The sequence below is a fragment of the Pygocentrus nattereri genome, chromosome 15 (genome assembly GCF_015220715.1).
Source record: "Pygocentrus nattereri isolate fPygNat1 chromosome 15, fPygNat1.pri, whole genome shotgun sequence".
Taxonomy (NCBI): Eukaryota; Metazoa; Chordata; class Actinopteri; order Characiformes; family Serrasalmidae; genus Pygocentrus; species Pygocentrus nattereri.
Window position 1 is genome coordinate 33,508,587 of NC_051225.1, and position 24,098 is coordinate 33,532,684.

General features: G+C 39.2%; 1 protein-coding gene across 3 annotated transcripts in view; it reads right to left on the bottom strand.

Moving 5' to 3' along the window:
* Positions 1-24,098, bottom strand: part of mctp2b (multiple C2 domains, transmembrane 2b) — a 52,460-nt gene that overhangs the window by 12,326 nt on the left and 16,036 nt on the right. Inside the window, exons 2-14 of one of the 3 annotated variants that reach the window (XM_017699508.2) lie at positions 22,111-22,656; positions 17,146-17,217; positions 15,615-15,735; positions 9,296-9,438; positions 9,119-9,195; positions 8,911-9,022; positions 8,270-8,299; positions 6,798-6,965; positions 3,886-4,016; positions 3,562-3,790; positions 1,748-1,841; positions 1,558-1,660; positions 1,348-1,450 (exon numbers count right to left, since the gene is read on the bottom strand). In XM_017699508.2, the coding sequence (XP_017554997.1) occupies positions 1,348-1,450; positions 1,558-1,660; positions 1,748-1,841; positions 3,562-3,790; positions 3,886-4,016; positions 6,798-6,965; positions 8,270-8,299; positions 8,911-9,022; positions 9,119-9,195; positions 9,296-9,438; positions 15,615-15,735; positions 17,146-17,217; positions 22,111-22,590 (1,863 nt within the window). In that variant the 5' untranslated portion in view covers positions 22,591-22,656. Of the gene's footprint in view, positions 1-1,347; positions 1,451-1,557; positions 1,661-1,747; positions 1,842-3,561; positions 3,791-3,885; positions 4,017-6,797; positions 6,966-8,269; positions 8,303-8,910; positions 9,023-9,118; positions 9,196-9,295; positions 9,439-15,614; positions 15,736-17,145; positions 17,218-22,110; positions 22,657-24,098 lie in introns of all 3 variants that reach the window. The other 2 variants (XM_017699509.2, XM_017699507.2) reach the window with 2 other exon arrangements.

Below are 24,098 nucleotides of genomic sequence, written 5' to 3' on the forward strand. Positions count from 1 at the left end.
AATGACATTAAAAAATAAAAATGAGGTCATTCTAAAGAGTTGTTAAGCAACCAATCACATTAATAACAAACTAATTCTTGTAGCTTACAAAGATGGTGGAGCCTTCAGCCTGACAACCACAGCTGCCAGCAAAACACCCAAAATAACTATTCTGTGGTTTGATTCCTGTTTTGTGTTTACTGGGAATAAATGGCGTTTGGAAGTTACTTCACAGTGACCCTGATGACCATGACTGCCGTATTATTTTAGCAGAAGACAATGTGTTTGTGAATAGAATTTCACCCCTTGCCCTTAGACCTTAGTTTTGTGTGTTCACATCTAGAGTTAGGGTGGAATAGAGTGTCATACTACTACAGGCTACATGGCCCTCCAAAGAGAGGTTTTCCAGAGTGTTATAAGAAAAAAAGAAAAACTGGTAAGATGGCTGGACAAACAACCAAAGAAACCCACAATTGTATTATCTTATTTTAATGTTGTTTAAATGTTTTATGTCCATTTAAACAACATTGTTTAAATGTATTATAGTCCATTTCTTCATAAAAAGCATAAAAAATTGCTAATGGTATGCAAATGGTCCTGGTAGCTAACTAGCCAAATTTCCCGTTCCACCTTAAACAGTCCAGCAGTTCTGACGCCTGAAGCTGCAGAATGTAACTGCTGCTCAATTTAAGGTGTAATGGAAAAATTCAAACAAGAAGCTGGCGGATTACTGAATTCATCTTCATATTACCAAAGAATTAGGGGTGGGCAGTAATGAATAATTATCACACTCCCCCTCTTTGAAGGCATATGATGTCTTAATTGTAACTAAAGCCCAGCAGTGAGGTTTCTGAACTTTACCCTCCTCTGCTGTCACTTACAGAGCACCGCTAGTAGCCTGTTTTTTTTTTTTATTATTCGAGCGTTGTCCCAATTTGTAGGGGAAGATTTCAACTACTATCCCTTGTAACTCAGATCTAGAGAGCAAGGAGACGCTCAAAAATAAAAAAATAAGAAATGGAATTGGGCCTATGTAAAATAGTAGATGTCAGTTTGATGTCATCATTGTCATCTGAATTAGGTCAAGGTGAGTCAGCAAGTCAATCAGTCAAAAGCCATGAGGTGCATCTGAAAATAAAGGTGCCAAAAAGAATTCTTTTTAGCCATGTGAAGTAACAGGGCCGTGAAAGGTTCGTTAGGACAGCAAAAGTGGTTCTTTTACAAAAGAGCATTTTCGTGCAACTTCTTAAGATTGAATGCTCGTTTTACATCCCCTACTTTCTTTTTCTTTCTTTTTCCCCAGCACATAAATGAGCTACGACATGATATCATCTTCTGAGTAAACTACAATGGATTTGTGTTACATACAGAGAGTACAGGAATGGCCACTTTCCCCAGGAAGTCTGGGGGTTTGTCTCCATCCTCGTCAAAGACGGTCACTTCCAGGATATCATGAATGTCTTTGACTGGGCTACAAACAAAAACAAATGTGACATTTCAACACCACATAAGAAGCCACTCATGCCAACATTCTGCAGCTGATAGAAGTTTACATGGTAAAATAATGGTGCAACTCACAAGGTAAAGACTTTGTTCCACTCGGGGTTGAGCGTTTTATAGAGCACGTGAGTCTGCATCCTGTCATTGCCCAACTCGAGCACACAGAATGGATCACTCTTTCCTACAAATTGAGACCATTCGTTGTTGCTGATGTTACATTTGACATCCACTTGTTCACTTGTGTGTATGAAGTCAGTTTTATACATACCATTCAAGTCAGCAGCCATGAGGTCGCAGGCTTTGATTACTTTGACCTGAAGGAAACCAACATCCTTGATGTTCTTGAAAGAGTTCCTGAAACCCTAAGGAGTCAGACATTTAAGAAGAATATTAGGTGAGGACCATTTATGCAGCTATGGAATGCTTGTGAAGAACTTAAAGGAATGACTCAGTGAAAAATCAAATGTACATTCAAATGTAATTTTCTTCTTACACCAGATGTAGTCAGTCAGCCAAGACATGTTTGTATATTGTAAAAACACTTGCCTCAAACCAAATCAACAGCCTAAAATAAACTTCAATATTTGCTTTGTGACACTGGACTTAACAGCATTACTTAACAAAACAGTGTATCACAGGCTTTAAACACTTGTCCGTATTTCTGAACGAGTACCTGAATACTCGTTCTCAAAACTACCCCTAAAAACAACAATATTAATGCAAAGAAATCCAATCTTTTCTGCAAAAACCAATTGAATAAACAAGTGGAATCAGGTGTGGAATAATAACCTGCAGTCGCACCGGCCCTTTAAGAATAAAAACAAGCTTCATGTTTCAGTCCAAACCAGCTGTGCTGGACACGTGACTCAAGTCGGTTTTATAGCATTCTAAATTACACTCACCAGCCACTTTATTAGGTACACCTTGCTAGTAAAAGGTTGGACCCCCTTTGGCCTTCAGAACTGCCTTTATTCTTCGTAGCATACTTTCAACAAGGTGTTGGAAACGTTCCTCAGAGATCTTGGTTGGTTATTTGAGTTACTGTTGCCTTTCTATCATCTGGAACCAGTCTGCCCATTCTCCTCTGACCTCTTACATCAACAAGGCATTTTCGTCCACACAACTGCCGCTCACTGGATATTTCTCTTGTTCGGACCGTTCTCTGTAAACCCTAGAGACGGTAGTGTGTGAAAATCCCAAAAGCAGCTTCTTCAGCAGTTTCTGAAATACACAGACCAGCCTGTCTGGTACCAACATCCATGCAAAGTTCAAAGTCACTTAAATCACCTTTCTTCCCCATTCTGATGCTCGGTCTGCACTTCAGCAAGTTTTCTTGACCACCTCTATATGCCTAAATGCACTGAGTTGCGGCCGTGTGATTGGCTGGTCAGCTATTTGTGCCAAAAAGCAATTGAACCTAATAAAGTGGCAGGTGAGTGTATATTAAAGATAAAAATTCATTAAAACTTTTGTGGTTTTGCCCTGCAGCTCCTGTGGTGTACTTAACGGTGTGTGGGGGGAGGCTCTTCTTTAATACAACAGTGAAAACTTGTAATTGTTATTTCATGTACATAAATCAAAATGTGTATAGGAACATGGAAATGTCATTATATTTGCTGCATAAACAAACTAGATAATAGCAGGTACCTAGCCAGGAAAGTGAAATTTAAACAAAATTTACTGAGTCTTTAGAAGACAGACAGATCCTCTAGCACTGTTATTTGCTATAAACTGATAGCAGCTGGCAAAAAATAAAAAAAAGTCTAATTATAAACTGTGCAATCAGACTGGGGGGCAGTTGTTTAAAGCCATGTTACAAATTGCAGTTGCAACCAAAGTTCTACATAGTGGCATTTTAGGGAATTAAAGCATTTTTAATACAAAAGGGGCAAGTCCTTGCAGCCTCCTTGATTCAAGCTCTATTAGCCTGTAGCTCTAGTGCTGGACTAAAGAAGCAAACGTCAAACATCATACACATCTTAGCTAATTGACTACATTTTGATTAAGGGGCAAAATTGTGTAAATTTGATTTCTCACCCATTCCTATCGCTAAAGAGAAGAAATTGGTGACGGGAAACATACGTATTTGCTCAACATGTTGTCTCTTTCATGTGGTTCCTCTAGCGGTGGAGCACACAGGTCAGTGATGGACACTCCTGTGCAGGTGGTCAGAGTGATCAGGAATACCACCCTGCCTCGGCCTGGCTCCAGAGCACACGTGAACAGCTGAGGCTTGTTCATCAACAACGTGGACAGGTCAACCTCACACCTGCACATACCACACAGCCATTTTTTTCCATGTGAGACTGGTCTGGGTCATAAAGAGACAGAAAATCCTATCGACTTTTCATTAGGCTTTAGAAATGCGTTAAAATGAGAAAGACATCATTCATTCTCAAAACTCACAGTCCATAACATTCTTCATACTTTCGTCCTTCTTTGGCCCAAACCCCAAGCTCCAAAAAGTTTGGCCCATCGACGAACTGGTTCAAGTCGAACCTCTCCCTCCACTGAGGGTTAGGCCTTTTGCACTGACTCTGTGAAGAGGAATCACAGTAGTTATTATGGGTGACATGGAGAGTTTAGTTTCATACTTAATCCAATACAACTGGCTCCAAAATCCATATGCGCCTAAAGACTTCAGCTACCAAATCACATTTGCTGCTTTGAAGTTGGGTCATTCTACTGCTCAGACACAATGAAACAATAATGTGAATTATACTACATTTATAAACTAAAGATTTACTGCTGACATACAAAATGTACTGCGATAAAAGGATGTATAATAGGGCCAAAAGTATCTGGACACCTGACCATCACACCTACATAAACTTGTTAGATTTCCCATTCCAAAACCATGGGCATTAACATGGAGTTGCCTCTTTTGTGGCTATAACAGACTCCACTCCTCTGGGATGGCTTTCTACATGATACTAGAGAGTCTGTGGGAATTTGTGCCCATCTAGTCAAAAGAACATTTGTGAAGTCAGGCACTGATGCTGGATGAGAAGGCCTGGCTTGCAATTCAAATTAAAGGTGTTCAGTGGGGTTGAGCTCAGGGCTCTGTGTAGGCCATTGGACTTCCTCCAAGCTGGAGCACAAAAGGGCCTTTGCCAAACTGGCATCCACCAAATCCAGACTCATCAATCAGACTGCCAGACAGTGAAGTGTGATTTATCAATTCGGAGAACACATTTCCACTGCTCCAGAGTCCAGTGGTGGCGTACACCAGTTCAGTCCACACTTGGTATTGTACAGCTGCTCAGCCATGGAAACCCTTTATGTGAAGCTCCTGACACACAGTTCTTATGTAGATGTTGTTTCCAGAAGCAGTTTGTACCTCTGATGTGAGTGATGCAACAGAAGACAGCTGATTTCAACAGGCACCGTGATTCAGCACTCAGCAGCCCAACTGTGGGTTTGTGTTGTCTACCACTTTGTGGGTGGGCTGTTGTTCCTAAACACTTCCATTTCAAAACAATACCATTTACAGTTGACTGGAGCAGAAATTTTGCAAACTGACTCATGGCAAAGGTGGCATTCTATAACAGTGCCACATTTCAAGTCACTAAGCTCTTCAGTATGACCCATTCTACTGCCCGTATTTGTCTATGGAAATTGCACTGCTTTGTGCTGAATTTACATACGTATTTAGCAGTAGGTGTGGCTGAAACACGTGAACCAAATGATTAGGAGTATTCACTTCCTTTGGCCATATAGTGTTTCTATCAATCTATCTGAGAAGTGTAACAATAGATATCGTATCGTATTCTTCAGTACAAGCTTCTAAATTAAATATACACAGGCATCAAACAATACATTCAGCAGACTGTAGAAAATACATTTTCCATTTGAAGAGCCAATATGAAAAAACTAATTTTTCAGCCCCTGTTCATAGAGTCCCTGTATACAAACGAAGCAGCCTGTTTTGAATTCAGTGTTTTTGTGATGTGACACAAAAAAAAAAAAAAAAACAATACATTTACATATATTTGCCTACTTAGCCTACATCAATTTAGCTCTGCCCATTCACATAAAACTTACAATGAGCCCAGACTCTATGAATAATAAGGCAAATTACAGGTCATTTAAATATGAGTCTTAAAGGCACAATAACAAAAACAGCCTGTTTAATTCTAAATAGATAGATAAAGAGATTAAGATAAAGAGAGGTTGGGAAACGTAAAAAATGTAAAAGGACTGAAGTTGGCACATAAAACTGTACAAACGGTATAAGTGGACATCAGGTTTCTATAATGAGTGAAATGCAGGATGTGAGCCCTGATACTAATTACACTGCCTTAAGTATGATAAAAATGAAACACGCAAAGCCATATTGAGGGCAGACCATCAAGCCTCTTAAATTCAGCTTCCTCTTTCCCTCAAAATTGTGAGCAGGGAGGAGAAGCACCTCCTCGTAACCATGTATTAACTCGGGGCTAATATACTAGTTTGTGGGACATGCATTATTACAAAATATTCGATTTTTAGAATGCTGGATGTAAAGGTGGGCAATATGACAGTATTTACTGTTATTGTGATAGATTTTATTATTGTGATGCACAATATGCTTTTCTGAGCACTTCATGGACATCATATGTACTTACAGAACACTGACTAAGTGCATGTTTCATTAAAAAGAGAACATAATTCTGTTTCATTGTTTGCAGTGCGCCTTCCACCCAATGACCACTGGGATAGGCTCCAGCAACCCCCCGCCACCCTGAGGGAGATGCGGCTTAGAAAATGTGTGTGTGTTTGTAGTGCAGTACAGTATAAGAAATGTTGAATAAAAAACATTTCCTAGAGTTAAATGGGACACTACTAGTGCATTGTGTCTGTATGTCAAAAACATGTATTGTGACAATACTAAATATGTTGATATTTTGCTATATCACCCACCTCAAGTTTGATGTGCTAATAAATTGAAAATTTAAACATTATCATACTACCATAGCGCAGAAAAATGCTTCAAATGAAGACGCCATCGTATCGTATCAAACCAAATAATGAATTGTGCAAATCGATAAACCTGCTACTATCTAATAACATAATGACCATTATAATCACCACAAAAACTAGTAGCTTAAAAAATCCACAAAACGTGAATTTCTGAAAAAGTTTCTTTACAACTGTTACAGCATACACAACAGCATTCAGTACAACTGCCAGACGGCAGCTGAGGTTACACTACACAACTTTTACCCTGAATTAGGCCCTGATTCTCAGTCTGGATGAGTTTATCAGACGTGAGAAAAGGGTTAGACAACATCAAGGAAGAGCAGCCGTAATGACCTCCCACACTCTTTATTTACTACCTTGCTCCTATATTTCTGGTCCCCTAGTCTGAAGCGCACAAATACATCTCCTTGTCCATCTTCAGGGAGATTTTGGCCCTCTATCAACGTGATGGTCAGAACCCCAGTCCACAGCTGGCTCTTCTTCAAAGACTCAGAGAGACGCTTGGTCTGCGGTGACGTGTTTGACTGCAACAGAATGTTAAAGTTCATGTAGCTTCAGCATCTGTAGCTGATTGGAACAGGAGATACATTTATTCTCACTCACACACACACACACACAATGCATTGTCCCTGTTCAAAAAGCAAAAATTCCTATTTGTATGCATATATACACTAATGGTATTTGGCAGATGCTCTTATTCAAAGTGGCTTATAATTGTAATCCTGTTACAAATGTAGGCGAATGCAGCGTAAAAACGTTTTGCCCAGCGTATTGTGCTCGCCTGAATAAACCCTAGTCAGCTTGCATAGATGACAGTGTGTTACTACACTCCACTAACCTCTAATAGGACTCTAATAATTAGAACAGATGAGCACAATGCTGGTCCTTGAGGTCTACCATCCTGCAGAGTTTACCTCCCAGCTCAATCTAATCCAGGCAATGAAGGCCTGCAGGGGCATCTGAATGACAAGAGTCAGGTATGTTTGGAATTTTTCAGGGTGGTAGATTTCCAGGACCAGGATTAGGTTGCCTTTAACAACATCCGAACTTCTCTGTTTCTAATTTGTACAATGTGGAAACGAGTGGAGATTTCAGCGTAAAAGACGAAATGCCTACCAGCATCTATTTTACATATCATTTAGATCAAGCACAGCCTAATTCATGCTGATGCTTCATTAGGACGCCAAAGAAAATGACAGCATTCAGTGAATGGCTGTGCTTGTAGGTGGAGTTTTGATGATGAGAAGCGCGGGCACTGCTCCCCCTTACCGAACAAAATCAAACGTGATACAAAGCATCTTATTTTATTTTTTTTAAGAAGGTAGAATTACGTCATTGTGTAGTGAGATTATTTTCCTATAATAACATATTTAAACACTGTATTATTGCAGTGTATGAGATGCTTCTGCACTAGCTGTGTTTGTATTTACTAATTTTCTGACCGGTGTAAAAACTTTAAATGGAACATGGGATAGTTGAAGCATTTGTTTATATCAATGTGCACGTAAATTAAGTACATTGCCACTTACCACTTAACTACAGTACCACTTAAGTAGTGAATTACCAGGGTCACAAATTATTAGTATTACTGTAAATTGCTATGATTATTATTCTTGTTATTGCTATTATAGATGATAAAGCTAATAATTTTGGATCGTTAACCACAAAACAAGCATTTTTTTTTCAGGTTTTTAAACTAATATGCTCAGGTTTGATTCCGAATTTAGGCCAAAGGAACTGATGAACATCATTAAATTTGCATATGCTAATTTTAAAATCAGATTTGAATGTATGCAACTTTTATATCATGTTCTAAAACAAATCTTACCTGAAGACTTCGTTTTCCCTTCTGAGCCCACTTCTTCACAACGAAGACAATGAACAAAAACAGGTACAAATTAACTGATCAATTGAAGAACATCATTAAAAAAATACTCTAATTAAAGAAATAAACTACACAAAAATACAATGATGGTAACTGACTGCTAGTAGGGAGCAAATTAGAATCATGCAACTGAGATGCCAGAGTCCTCACTAGGTTGGAACCCACTCCCATCACAACGGGAATACCAAAAAAATCATTACAACCTGTTCATTTGAGACAAACACTTAAGTATTCTACTTAAAGCAAGATTTCACAAAATTGCTAATAAATTACAAGTGACCAGATAACATTAGCATGCAAATAGAAGATGCCAGTCGTCACTATATCACCTTCACAATCAAGATAACAAATCCAGCAGCACAGATACAACTTCATATTTTAAATCAAGATTGTCATTTATATCTATTCTAAATCACAGAAAAATCCTAACACCACTAATGACTGACAACTAGAAGAGCTCTGGAGAGCTGTTATTGTGTAAGTGAAGTGATGGTGAGATTACATAAGTGAGATACCAATTTCTGGTTGAAACAGTCTTTAAAACCTACACATGTTGAGCAGCTTTGACTGTTTTGGTTGCTTACATGTTTTTTGCTGTCCCCATCTCTGACTGACAGACAGATATCAATGATTATTACTCCCATATCCTCCTCCAGACTGTTGGGGTCATCGAGCGGCAACACCATCTCGACTGTCCTGTGGAGGTAAATAAATGAAGGAATCTTTAAAACTGAGCCCTAGACCATATTTAAAGAATAAATGAAATATCATTTCGTGATTTTATTTGCTTACTTTTCAAGTTCCAGTTCACTCAATTCAACACTGCTGGCACCCATGAAGTCATCTGTGGTTAGGTCTTGATCATAGACCTGAACAAAGAGGAAAATAGAGGGACACTGGAGATCAAATACACAGTTACATTTCAGGTAATGCATTTTTTTCTAATTGTCCAAATTAGTCCACAATTACCTTGATGTAGAGTTTGTGTTGCAGATTACGGATGGGGTAGGAGAAACACTCATTCCAGGTGGGGTTGAGATTCTTATACACTACTTTGCTTTTGTACAATGTCTTCCCCTCAAGCTTAAACTTTACATATGGATCACTGGTACCTAGAAAACAGACACATTCAAGACTTAGCAAAACAAGAATTAGTCTTGTGAGGCCAGATGGGATCTCGTAATAGAATAACAGGCAACCATGAGAAATTTTGGGCTCAGTGAGGGAGTGTACGTAGACTTCTTAGGTTGGGAAGAAACTGAGTGTGCAATTTTTAAACCAATCCTATGTCTCGTGAAGGGATTGGTGCACTCGTCAACAGTCTGTCTAAGATCCCCTAAAAAGTCGCCTATAAAAAACAAACTCTCAAATTAAAATATGTGTTGCATGTGAGAAGAACACATGCAGTAAAAATAAATATTACCTCTTGAAAAGGGGGTTAAGGGGGTGTGTAGACCCCAATAATGTTATCAGTTCCCAATAAAGTCATAATGTCCAGAAATGTAATAAGACTTAACTTGATGATGTAGTAACTTGGCCAATAATGTAATACACCTAAATTGATAATGTTAAAAGATTTTGACTGATAATGTTACACATTCATTCATTATATGGGGGATTTATTGCATTTTCAGGTTCACTGTATGTAATATTTTATTGCATTACTGAGAATTACTCATATTTACATTTTGTTTATAACATAATGTAACAGTGTGTTCATTATTAGTCCATATTTTATATATTAGGCTGTTTTCATAGTTGAGTTAAGCAAGCAAAACAAGGTGATCATACTGTATCCATGCACATCAGTAAGCAGATCTCAAGCAATGTTTAGACTGATGTATGCAGTGGGAGGAGTTTCAGTTTTCTGGCATTCAGATTTGAGAATTTTGGTGTAGCAGAATTAAAGCCCAAGGCATAAGGTAATCATGTATTTTAGAGATGCTTCGCAGCAGTTTCTTCAGCCAATAATCATATCAGGTGATTGAGATAACAAAGACACCAAAGCCCTATACTGAGTTACATAACATACAAGAGTTGATAGTTATCTAGCAACTTTTATCTACCTCTGACCATTCAGCTATCTAGCAAAGCAGCTCTGATTATTTTGATTTACATGTGTATGTTTCCACACAAATTACACTAAATTACTTTGGTTTAATTACTTCTAACGGTGACCGTGCTGATGGAATATATTCATCTACTCCTGTCAGACAAGTACATTCAATCACTTTTTTCAGCACAGAGACAGAACCAGGATGTTAAAAGGAAGTTGACAAGAGTGAAAGTGAAAATGCCACATAACGTATTATATTCATGCAAAAGTGTTTCATTTTGAAATATCATCTGAAATATCACAGAATCAACAGCATATTTCACTCAAAAAGTATAATCTGCATGATTGGTCCACTCAGGAATTCTTAATACAGTTTCTCTGTGTATCTACGACACAACCTCTTAATTACTGTGGCCAACTTACTTACAGCTTACAACTCTGGTTTTGGCCTTTGTGTTAATACTTATTGGAATATTATCTCTGCACCTCAAGAAGCCTCAACTGGTTGTGTTTGGGTCAAATTTGACTGATCTTCTGTTCATCCCTATAATAAAAGTTTTGTTTCATGTGACTGGCAGAAGACTGGATGACTTTGTCCAGACTGAGCATCTAAACACAGCCGAATCAAAATGAATTATTATTAATTGTGTATAAAAACGTAGAGAGGTGTGTTCTCTGTGGAAGATGTATTAACTTTCATTAAAAAAAAAAAAAAAAATCACCAAGTTAAAATATTAAATATATATTAAATAGTGTATTATTTACATGGGTTGGGGGCCTGTCTAAAGGTACTGTCACCAGATTAAATTCATTAGTCACCATTATTAATTATAATTATTGTTTTGTATTCATTTACCATTCATGTTGATATTTACAAGCATACAACCATAGACATTGGCTGTAGAACGAGCTGAGTGAACATAAACAAAGCACAGTCATAGGATGCCACAAGTCAGTTTTAAAATTTCTGCTCTGCTAGATCTGCCCTGGTCAACCGTAAGTGGTGTTACTATGAAATGGAAGTATCTAGCAGCAACAACAGCTCAGCCACGAAGTGAAACTCTGAGTAATGAAGCATGCAGCAGGTAAAAATACTCCATCCTCTGTTGCATCCCTCACTACAGAGTTCCCAACTGCCTCTGGAAACAACATCAGAACAAGAACTGTGTACTATGGCTGGACAGCTGCACACAATCATAAAATCATAAGATGACTACCACTGAACAAGACACATAAGCTGAAGCGTCTAGACTGGTCTAAGAAGAATCTGAAGACAGATTTTTCAAAGGTTTTATGGACTGATGAAATGAGAGTGACTCTTGACGGACCAGATGGATGAGCCCACGGCTGGATCAGTAATGGGACAGAGCTCCACTTCGAGTCAGACGCCAGCAAGGTAGAGGTGGGGTACTGGTATGGGCTGGTATTATTAAAAGATGAGCTGATTGGACATTTTCAGGTTGAAGATGGACTCAAAATCAACTCCCAAGCCTACTGCCAGTTTTTAGAAGACACTTTCTTTAAGCAGTGGTACAGGAAGAATTTACATCTTTTAAAAAGACAATGATTTTTATGCAGGACAATGCTCCATCACATACATCCAAATACTCCTCTGCATGGCCAGCCAGTAAAGGAATTAAAGATGAAAAACTTATGACGTGGCCCCCTTCCTCCCCTGACCTGAACCCAATTGAGAACTTGTGGGCAATTCTGAAACAGAAGATTTCCAGTGAAGGAAAACAGTACACCTCTCTGAACAGGGTCTGGGGGGCTGCGGTTGCTGCTGCACAAAAAGTTGATCATCAACAGATCAAGAAACTGACAGACTCCATGAATGGAAGGCTTATCACTGTTATTGAAAAGAAGGGTGGCTATACTGGTCACATTTTCTTTTTATTTCTCAGAAATGTTCATTGGAAAGCTTTGAGTTGTTTGTTTATAATTCTCAATTGAACAGATGAAAATAAAGTGAGATGGGAAAATGTGTTTTTCATTATGATGGTGCGTAATAATTCTGCACCATCATAGTTGCCCAATCAATGTGCACATATAGATATTCTCCTAAGCAAGCCAAAACTTCACTTTATTTTTCTTAAACATTCATGTTTGAGGTTTATTAACATTTTGGATTAACCGAGAGCACTGTAGTTGGTCATTAATAAAAATAATCCTCAAAAATAAGACTTGCCTAATAATTGTGCACACAGTGTAGACAACCCATTATAACATAAGCACAAGAGCAACAAATACTGATTCTGCATTATAAGCAGACAAATGCTGCAAGACGCTGTTTGGTATTAAATGACAGGACAGAAGCACTAATTTTAGCTTTAAACCTGTCTTATTTCTTAGTTTAAACTTATCTACCACGTGTTGGTAACCCGCCCCTGATGCGAAGAAGGATGTGGTTACTGCAACTTGACTTCAAACCTCATCATTTCCTGAGGACAGCATTGCTCTGAGGCAACAGCTGGTGTTGGGAAAGAATCTAAATGTAACAACTAATAGAGAAAAGCTTTAGAATATCAGCAGTGAAACATATAAAATATATATAAATATATAGCAAACCAGTTGTTTTTTTGTGTCCTAGAACATTTACTTGTTATTTGATGAATTAATCTAATGTTAAAGTCTGTAGCAAAGCTGTGATGTAGCGTAATAAATTGCAATGGCACCTAACATAACATAAGCAGCTCATTCTAAAGGGATGCATAGTTTTCATTTCAACTTCTTCCGATTCTAGATAAGGCATTTGACAACCCGTTTAGCCACAATTTTGCGTCTGCTTTTTCTGTGGCTGGGGGAGCCGTCATCATCAAGCACTTATTTGTTCAGTATCAAGTTATCCCTTTTGATCTTACTGGAAAGGGAGCGGACAGAAGTGAGCGGGAACATGCAGTTTGGACTGTTTGGCTTGCTTAAACAGGAACTCCATTAGAGATCAGATCACTTTCACAAGGGAAAACTAGGCCACCAAAAGACAACAAATACCAAGCTCACCATCCCGTCTCACCAAACAAACCATAAACTACAACCAAGATGAATCATACCTCCTTTGCAAAGAACAGATGAGAACAGGTTTGAAAATGTATGCATAGCATGTGGCTAAAACTGCAAAATGTAGAAAAAAAAATAAGTAGAAGTGCTTTAACAACTATGTAATCAAACAAACTAGGGGGCTCCTGTGTGCTGGACTGGATGAGCAGCATGATGTGGAGGGTGTGCCGCCGGCTCGATGGGTGGGGCCTTGGACAGGTTTTGAATTGCTGTCTGGAATGCTGGCTTCAAAAGAGAGACATGTGAGTGCACTTTCTCTGCCACTGGTGACATTGAACAGGCTGCCAGTAACTGGCTGCCAGGTTTATGTAGTTCTTGGCAAAATGCATATATAAATCACTATAATAAAAACGAAAACACTAAATAAATAGTCTTAATTATTTCAAACCACACACTTAAAAGGTTCACATGTTCTTTAGTAAAGAAAATCTATGCTGAACCATGAACACTCCAAGAACCTTTTACTTGATTTAATTTTCTTTTCAGGTTTGTAAAATTTCTACCCCTGTGAGATATTCCACGATCAACTATGAGTGGTATTATTGAAAAGTGGAAGCATTTAGAAACCACAGCAACTCGGCCGTGAAGTGTCAGACCATGTAACGTTACAGAGCAGGTCACCAAGTGCTGAGACGCACAGTGCACAAAAATCACAATAACTCAATAACTGCAGAGCTCCTAACCTCCTCTGGCATTACCATCAGCACAAAAACTGCATGCTGGGTGCTTCATGGCATGGGCACGCCTTACATCACCTAGCAAAATGCCATACACAAGAGTGGTGTAAAGCTTGCTGGCACTAGACTGTCACGGTTGGCCTCTCCCAGTCCTGTCCATGTGTTCCTGTTTTGGTTTTGCAACTCCGCCCCTGATTGTTTTCACCTGTCCCTCATTGTTCCGTGTATTTAAGCCCTGTGTTTGCCCCTTGTGTTTGCCAGTCTTTGTATCTTTGTACCTGGTCTTTGTTTGATGTGGATTCTGTTTTTTTTTCATGTCTGTTCCCCAATCTGTCCGTATCGGTTACATGAACCTGGACTGTTTTTACCACGACCCTGGATTTGCCCATAATAAATCTCGCTTATCTCAGCGTGTGCGTCCGCCTCCTCGCTCCCCCTTACGTAGACACTGGAGTAGTGGAAACGTATATTGTGGAGTGATGAATCACACTTCTCTATCTGTCCGTCTGACAGATGAGTCTGGATTTGGCGAATGCCAAGAAAAAAGCTACCTGCCTGACTGCGCTGTGCCAACTGTAAAGTTTGGTGGAGGAGGGATGATGCCATGAGGCTGTTTTTCAGGGGTTGGGCTAGGATCCTTAGATCCTTAGGATCCAGCGAAGGGAAATCTTAATGCTTTAGAAAACCAAGACATTTTGGATAATTCTATGCTTCCAACTTTGTGGGAAGAGTTTGAGAAAGAATGTTTTCTGTTCCAGCATGAATGAGCCCCAGTGCAAGGTCCATAAAGACATGGCTGGGTGTGTTTGGTGTGGAACAACTTAACTGGCCTGACCTTAACCACATCAAACACCTTTGGGCTGAACTAGAACTGAGATTGTGAGGCAGGCGCTTTCGTCTAAGAGTCTGACCTCACAAAGGCTCATCTGAGTAAATGGGCAAAAACTCCCAGAGACACTCTTTAAAATCTTATAGAAAGCTTGCCTATGGATTTAGAATGGGATGCCATTAAAAGGACCTGTAGGTGTAATGTGTAGGCCAATACTTTTGACCATATACTGTATCTGACATAACAAGGGAAATGGGTGTAGTGAGCACATATACACATATTATTTTTTATGGTGGGTAGTGCTGTCGCCTCACAGCAAGGAGGGCCTGGGTTCGATTCCCCGGCGGGCCACCAGGGTCCTCTCTGTGTGGAGTTTGCATGTTCTCCCCGTGACTGCGTGGGTTTCCTCCGGGTTCTCCGGTTTCCTCCCACAGTCCAAAGACATGCAGTCAGGCCAATTGGACATGCTACATTACCCCTACATGTGAGTGTGTGAGTGACTGTCCATCCTGCGATGGATTGGCGACCTGTCCAGGGTGTATCCTGCCTACCGCCCGGGCAACAGCACCCCCCCGCGACCCTGACGGAGAAGCGGCTTAGAAAATGGATGGATGGATATATATATATATATTTTTTTTTTTGTGTCCTGAAACAAGAACTCAGCCTTACCACAGCGGTCCCTTATGACAAGGCCTCGCCCCTCTTTAAGGTTGATGGAGAGCAGATACATTTTCTGAGATTCTCTCTGATTGTCGCATACATTCCCTGTGTCTCCTGGCATGTCCAGAACCTACGACCGAAGCATGAAAGCATAGGCTTAATATTCATCCATTTAGATCCTCAACATAACTGAAAAGCACAGCAGTTGTGGGCAATACAGCAAAAAATATAACATCACAATGCTAGCAGCAGTAACGAGTGGAACTTTAGTGCAGCAAGGCTAACAGCTGATCAGAGGAGGGTGGATGCTGTTGTCTGCCAGGTGTGATAGGATATTTCACAAAAATACACTGATAATAATCCATTCTGAACCACAATCTGTAACAAACACATTTAATAACTAAGCACAAATGAATATTTAACTAAATAAAAATATTTCTTCTTACGTACATGTATAAAAATAATGATTTATTTGTTTTTGTAGCCCTTATAGAAAAAGCTGTTGAGGTCATGTTGACTGTTTTTCTGCCTTTCAGTGCACAAAAATGTGCTTGCAGTTCTGAATCAAGTAGTATTAGCAGCTGTCAGCATTTAATTTGCAGAATACTATTTTTGCAGAATAGTAAATAGTGCTTTTGTAATTTTGTATGCTGCTATTTGTATTTACACATCCAAAAAGTCACACTGTCACTCGCACATTATTTTGATAATAATTCGTCATCATGATATCTGACAGCTTTATTGAATAAGGCATTTTATGTCAAAATCGTACAGCCCTAATCTGAACTACTGGGACACAATCTGATGACAGACACAGTCCTTTAGGGCCTCTTTACACCTTGCAATAACTTGTGTTTTTGTGATCAGATCACACCTGGTTTTCACTTAATTGCACAAAACACCAGGTGTAAACACCCAACATCAGATTATGATTGGATCACTCAAACCACATTCGGAGGTGGTCAAAGCCATATTTTGACCACATTTAATACAAATGTAAATGGAAAGCATTTCTATTACTCATATAAAATTACGTTAGCAGAAATGCCTGTGACCGTGCTGACTAGCAGATGAGGGGATAGACAACCAAACAAAAGATGGAGGATAAGTTAAGGCTGGCCTTGTACTCAAATCAAACATCTTTTTGCACTCTGGACATCCTTGTATTATAGTAAACAGTAAACAACAATAAAACAGAAATGTAAGTGTTGACATGTGTAAACAGGACAAAAGACAAAATCAGTCCTGTTCAGCTGGATATAGTGGACATAATGTTAGTTCTAATTCAAATGGACACACTGGAAACCTGTTATAGTAGTTTACAGTAAAGCAGTTTAACTGTAGCACCAATGGTGCACTGTGTTGATTCCAAATGTTAGTTAGTAAAACTATGTGTTGTAAAAATGTCTTGCAAAATAATGTCATAACATTTTCACTACGAATGTTGCATCACAAGAGTCATCGACTTAAAGTGTGATCATAAAATCATAAACTAATAAACAAGCAAATACACAAAAACACAGTTTACAACGTTACTCACTGTATTTTGCTCAGTGTCATGAAAGGTAAGAGAGTCAGTGTCATTGTTCTCAATCCGCTGTCTCTGCTGTATCTAAAAGAGATTAATAAAGAAGAATAAAATGCAATTGATAAAAGATTAAAACTGTACTGCTGCTCCTGTGCCAAAAAAACAAAACAAAAAAAAAAACCCACACCCACGTCTTCTAGCAGCTGAGCTGATATCTGGTGTTGTCTGGTCAACATTTGTTTTCTATAGGAATTCATTCAGGCTACATTCACACAGCATGTAAACGTGGCCCAAATCTGATTCTCATTAAATCAGATTTTTTTCTTTGGCTGTTCACAATATCTTTTAAATGTGATCTGTATGAGACATCAGTCTGAACAGAGCAGCTCCTAAACTTCACAACCGCCAAGGAACGCCAGTCGCTCCCGGAGCTTTCGGTTTCATCTTCTCCGGCATTGCAGGAACGCACATAAAGCTTCACTGACTGACAGCTGGGCGCATTACTTGGACACGGTCACTTCTTTGGTTCGTGTCCTTTGATTCTTCAAACTTTGCATTCAGACCTTAACTGTTCTTTGACACAGCAAACTCACTCTTCTACAGCTGTGTCCAGCCATTTCATTCTAAATCTCTTTGGACATGGAGGGTTTTGATAAGTCTCTGATCATTTTTTGTACAGAAACATCACTCCAAATGATTCCGAGTCTCAGCAGCACGGAAAGATGATGTATGTCGAGTTGGACTGACGTAAAAGTCGCATGAATTCCAATCTGGCTATTCAGATTGAGTCTTGTTGCCCCAAATCGGACACGAATTGGATTTCAGCATCAAATATGAAAGTGTCTCAAATCGGGTTTGAAAATGTCAGATTCAGTGCGTTTTTGCTGTTCACACTGAAACACAGACAACACATCTGCATCACATTTAAAGAAAAGGATCAGATTTGGGCCACTTTTACCTGCTGTGTAAACAAAACCATTTTAACTGTTTTAATGCATGTAAACATCTGGACTTTTTGTTGAAGGTAACACCATCTCTGCACTGAACATACTTAAATGACATATTTCAGTATTTTAAAGGATAATAATAGGCAGAATTTAACATATTGGGGAAAAGTTCAACAAAATGTGGCCTGTGCATTAGTCTGGACACCCTGTCAGTTGATGCACTAGTGTAAAATCTCTGAGCCAATTTGACTCATTAGGCCTCAATCCAAGTTAATATAGACAATTCCAGGCCATAATGAGTTCTGTGAGCTTTCCAACCTCTCACAGTGCTGTGCCTACACTGAACAGCTATGGGCTCATCTGAGCAGCTGCCCGGCATACCTGAAACTAAAGATAACAAACTCTTACGAAACAAGAGAAGAGTACTGGCTGAAAATGTCTTTAAGAATTGGAAGTCAAGGAGAACCGCTGAAGTCAAGATCTAGAGATTCTAGAAAAAAGAATCTCACTCTAAAGTAACACAAAACGTATATGAGACGGAGAAATTTGGAATCAAGTTCTGTGGAGGAACCAAAAGTGAAACTACTTGGCTACAATCATGCATGTTTGAAGAGAAAAAAAAAGCATTTGATGACGAGAACACCTTGCCAACTCAATTTATTAGGCTTTGCGTTTGTGTGGCAGTCAGTTGCACAGGAAATGTTATGGAAAGGGCTGAATAGCTTCTAGAATGTACTCATTTTTAATCGAATCTTACGTCTCACGGTGAGTAAAGACACTGAAGAAGAAAAGTGGAAAAATATTACAGGAACAAATGATCCTTACCAAAATCAATGGTAACATATTCCAAAAATGACTTCAATATAATTGAAAATCTGTGGTCAGATCTCAGTGAACATGCAAAACAACTAAATATTTCTGAACTAGAACCATTCTGCAAGTAAAGGTGGAACAATCCAGAAGAGTAAGGTATGTATGCTTACAGAAAAGCCATCACATGTGAAATGTGCAAAACCACATTTACAATTAATCAGTTTTTTATGTGAACACATTTAATATAGTGTGCAGAAAGTTCAGCAAATACACAAAAATTGTCCAATAAAATTTATGGCACGTCAACGTCTTTTCATTTAGAACATCAACAAAATGCATCATCTGACTAGTGGTGCCCAAACTTACATGTAATTACTTACAAACTGTAATTACTCTTTGGAGTCATGGCATCCTTCAATTTTGGAGCTGCATGTTATTAAAAATACCTTCTCTGCAGGAAAGAATTTTAAGCCATGGGAGCAAAAATAAAGAAGCTGAAGAATTTCACTTTCCATTGTTAACAACCCATAAATAACAATTTAATAACCGTCGTTCTGTGTTGGACCTTATTTTCGTATGGATGTTTTCACATGATTCTTACATGATTATTACGAAGAGCAATAGTTCAGTAAAAACTCACACACACACAAAAAACTGTTCTCTAATGTAGTTGATTGGCCAAGACATGTTTGGTGTCTGAAGACTGAGGCTAATGTAACTAACAAGCTAACCAGTAATGGAAGTTATTATTATTATTATTATTATTATTATAATATCAGCCTCCTAGTGCCAGTACACGACTAAAGACACCAACTTTGAACACCAAACGTGTTTTCATCAGTCAGTCATATATGACTGTGTAAACTATTCTTTTAAAGGTCAACATTGCACAAGGTGTCACTTACATTTATTTATTGACTTTAAGGAGATTTATTTAACCTGTACAGAACTCATGTTAACAACTTCAGAAACATCATAAAACATGTTTTCTCACCCTTTACTTCTTCATACAGCACATGTAGAGAGAGAAACTCCACAGCGATGCAGGACAGTAGTTGTCCAACCAGCCTCCACCTGACACCCACGTTTGTTTGAAGAATTTGCATAGACGCTTTTTAATACAACACTGTTAGCACAGCTGACCTCTAGCAAACATTGCCATTCAACTGCTGAGTAAATCATATATGGAAGGCCTGTTAACAGCCAGATTAATGCTGAAAAACCGATGACAGCAGACTTCAGCTCAAATTTGGACATATGGATCCTATTGATTAACATGTGATCTTTGTTTGATAGGGTACACTAGGATGTTAAGCTAGGACTTACTTTAAAGTGTTATAAGATTACTGCTATACAATTACTGTGATAAGACTATTGTTACATTGTTATAAGACATTATAAAAGTACATATCTGGTTTCTAGTTTAATCATGTAGTGAAAACGGGACACATCTATTTTCAAAACCTGTAAACAGCACTTTAGGGAAGAGTATCTGAATATTATATATACGCAAGAACAAAGAACAACTACCACGTGTTAAAGCACAGAATTCTTCAAACAATGATGGAAACTGATCTACATTACCAGCCAAGAGGAAAGTGACAAAAGCCAGATATACACTTCCTTTTAACAGTGTTTCTCTTAATTACAAAAAAAACTACAGCACTGCAAACGTTATAGGCCACCGGAGAAAACTGCATGAAAGTGTGGCTGGTCAATAAAATAATGTATATCATTACTTTGGTAAATTATGTCACAATACAATACAGTATGCTTTTCCCAACATATTGTGTTAGTACTTGTAGAAGGCTGACCAACTGCACGCTTCATTATAAAGAAAGCAAATTTAGTCCAATTTAACTTGATTTATCACAACCCCAGTGTGCCAAATACTGAATAACAACAATTATAGTCACAGTTTTTGATAGCATTTTTAAATATCAAGCACTACTGGTTATTTATCCATTTCAACTGATCAGACAACAAATATTGTGTGTCATGAAAATTTCTATGCATCGTGATCAGATTTTTGCCATGACACACAGCTCTACACAAAATCTTCCTATCTTGGCGGTAAATGTTTATTTGGCTATACAAATGGATGCAACAATCTGTGTCTTTATATCTGTTGATATGGTATGTTATAGGAGATTTTCAGCTATTTTTCAACGTTAAATGTTTAAGATGGAAACAAAGCCACTCAGAGTGGTTTGGTGTGAAAAGCTTCATTCTGGAGAAACTTAACAACTCAGAAATGCTCACAGTGGTGATAATAGGAACCAGACGTCTGGGGAGTTTAATGCCTCTAAAAGCTCAGCGAAATCTCAAATTTCATTATCCTGGTATTGCTGAAAATTTGCTCTAAAGAACTTACAAATATAATTAGATTAATTATTTACACAGAAGTGAAAGACAATAAAGCAATAGACCAAGATTTTTAGTTTTTATATTTGAAATTAGCCTTAAAATTGATTATGGGCAAAAAGGACTTTGAAAATGACCTCACTCCAGTGAAATAACATGTTTTATCAATTTTGTAATCATAAACAAGTTAACATGTCCTCCTTAGAGAACAAACGTATATACATTTTTATGCACAATCACTGTTTATTAGCTGAATTCAACATCTTGGAGAAAAAAAAAAATCAAAAGAAACAAAAAAACTAAATGTAGCCTGTGCAAAAGTTGAGGTGCTTTATATGTCATGTTTTATTTTCCTAGTATGTTTAACTCAGTAACTCAGACGTTGTGCACCAAAATTTACAGAAATTGCCATATTTAAGTGTGTTCTCTGTAGAGAATGAGTTTATTTTCACTTAATTTCACTTAGAACATCAACATATAGAGTCATCTGCATCAATGTTGAAAACGTATAATGTTAGTGAGGAGAACAGCAATGACATCCAACAAACCACAGAGCAAGTCTGCATTAGAGTGTCCTCTAAAACTCCAATTCCAGAAATACTCTGACATTATTGAAATCTAAATCTGCTGCATCTATAATATGCAGTTAATTACCATAAACAATGATGCATTTGAATAATGAGGCATTATTCAAACTAATGCTCCTTCAGCACCTGCCCATCTGCTTAAGTCAGCGAGTGTTCTGTTCACTGAGTACAGTGAAACACTGACTGTAGGCAACAGATAAAGATTTAAATGCTGGAATAACTTAATGACTAAATAACTATAAAAAGTGAAGAGTAATAACTCATACCTCCGTTGAATCCTCCGACACTTCCAGTGAAGGCAGCTCTGCTTTGGGCCGAGAGCTGAGCTGCCTTCCGTCCATTTCCTCTGGAGCCTCCAAAAAAAAGCTCTGCTCCTCAAGCAGACTGCTGTTGATTGACTCTTGGGACGTCCAACCAGAAGAGGGTCTGGGTATGGCCAGAAAGCCATCAGAAAGCTGGGCACTGGCTCTCTCTTGTAGAGGTTGTTTGAGGGGGCTGGAGGGGCTGCTGTAACAAAGAGGGTCCTGCAGGTGTGCTGGATGGATGTCCTGGTGTGAGGGGGGCATGGTGGGCCTCGTAGACCTCACATCCGGCACAGAGGAGCTCATCCTCTGCTCCAGCTTCTGCTCCTGCTGCTTGCTGGAGCTTTTGTGACCACTGCCCCGTGGCCACTTGGCCCGCAGCCGCAGGTTCCCGAACAGCGTCTTTTTGTGTCCAGTGCCGTTTTCCATTCCGCCTGTGTGCATATGGCTGGGTAGGATGAGGAAAAGACACCAAAGCCGCTCATAAACGACAGTGATAATCTTCGAGACCTGTGAGGACAAATATAATATTACATATAATAGTGTGTAAATGTCTGAGACCACCCTTCACTTAACTGCTTTCCAGTCAAAATGGTCATTAGGCTGTAGGGGTTGCACAGACTAGTCGACTAGTCAACTTGTCAACTTTACTATTCAGCGAAGATGTTTTATGCTTCATGTCAAATAGTCGCTGATCACATGATCATGACACTAAGAACACGGATGCCTCAGAAAAGACAACAGGTTAGGGGTCTGGGATTCCTATCTTGGGTCCCTATCGTGTTTCTGTTCGTCCTTACACTGTGAGAAGGCAACTCAGCGCTATGGGTCTGAAAGGACGTGTAACTGTCAAGAAGTCCTCACTGAGGAAAGGTCACAGACCATGACATAATTGAAATCTTCTTCTTTCGGCTGCTCCCTTTAAAGGTCGCCACAGCGTATCATCTGCCTCCATCTTGCCTTATCCACTGCCTCCTCTACTTTCACACCAACCATCTCCATGTCCACCTTAACTACATCCATAAACCTTCTCTGAGGTCTACCTCTTCTCCTTCTACCCGGCAGCTCCATCTCCAACATTGTTTGACCAATATATCCACTATTCCTCCTCAACACATGTCCAAACCATCTCAACCTGTCCTCTCTGGCTTTATCTCCAAACTGCTCCACCTTCACTGTCCCTCTGATCTGCTCATTTCTAATCTTGTCCATCCTCGTCACTCCCAACGAAAATCTCAGCATCTTCATCTCCACCACCTCCAGCTCAGCCTCCTGTCTTTTAGACAGAGCCACAGTCTCCAAACCATACATCATAGCAGGACACACTACTGTCTTGTAAACCTTGCCTTTCACTCTTGCTGCTATCCTTCTGTCACACATCAGCCCTGACACCCATCTCCACCCATTCCATCCTGCCTGCACCCTCTTCTTCACCTCTTTTCTACACTGTCCATTGCTCTGGATGGTTGACCCAAGATATTTGAAGTCATCCACCTTTACCTTCACCATTGCAAACAAGAAGGGGCTCAAAGCTGATCCCTGATGTAACCCTACCTTCACCTTGAAACCATTTGTCACTCCAACTGCACACCTCACCACTGTCTCACTATCCTCATACATGTCCTGCACCACCCTAACATACTTTTCAGCTACACCTGACTTCCTCATACAGTACCACAGTTCCTCTCTTGGCACCCTATCATATGCCTTCTCTAGATCCACAAAGACACAATGTAGCTCCTTCTGACCTTCTCTGTACTTCTCTACCAACACTCTCAACGCAAAAATTGCATCTGTGGTGCTCTTTCTGGGCATGAAACCAAACTGCTGCTCACTGATCTGAACCTCTCGCTTTAGCCTTGCTTCAACAACTCTTTCCCATACCTTCATGGTGTGGCTCATCAAGTTTATACCTCTGTAGTTACTGCAGCTCTGCACATCACCCTTGTTCT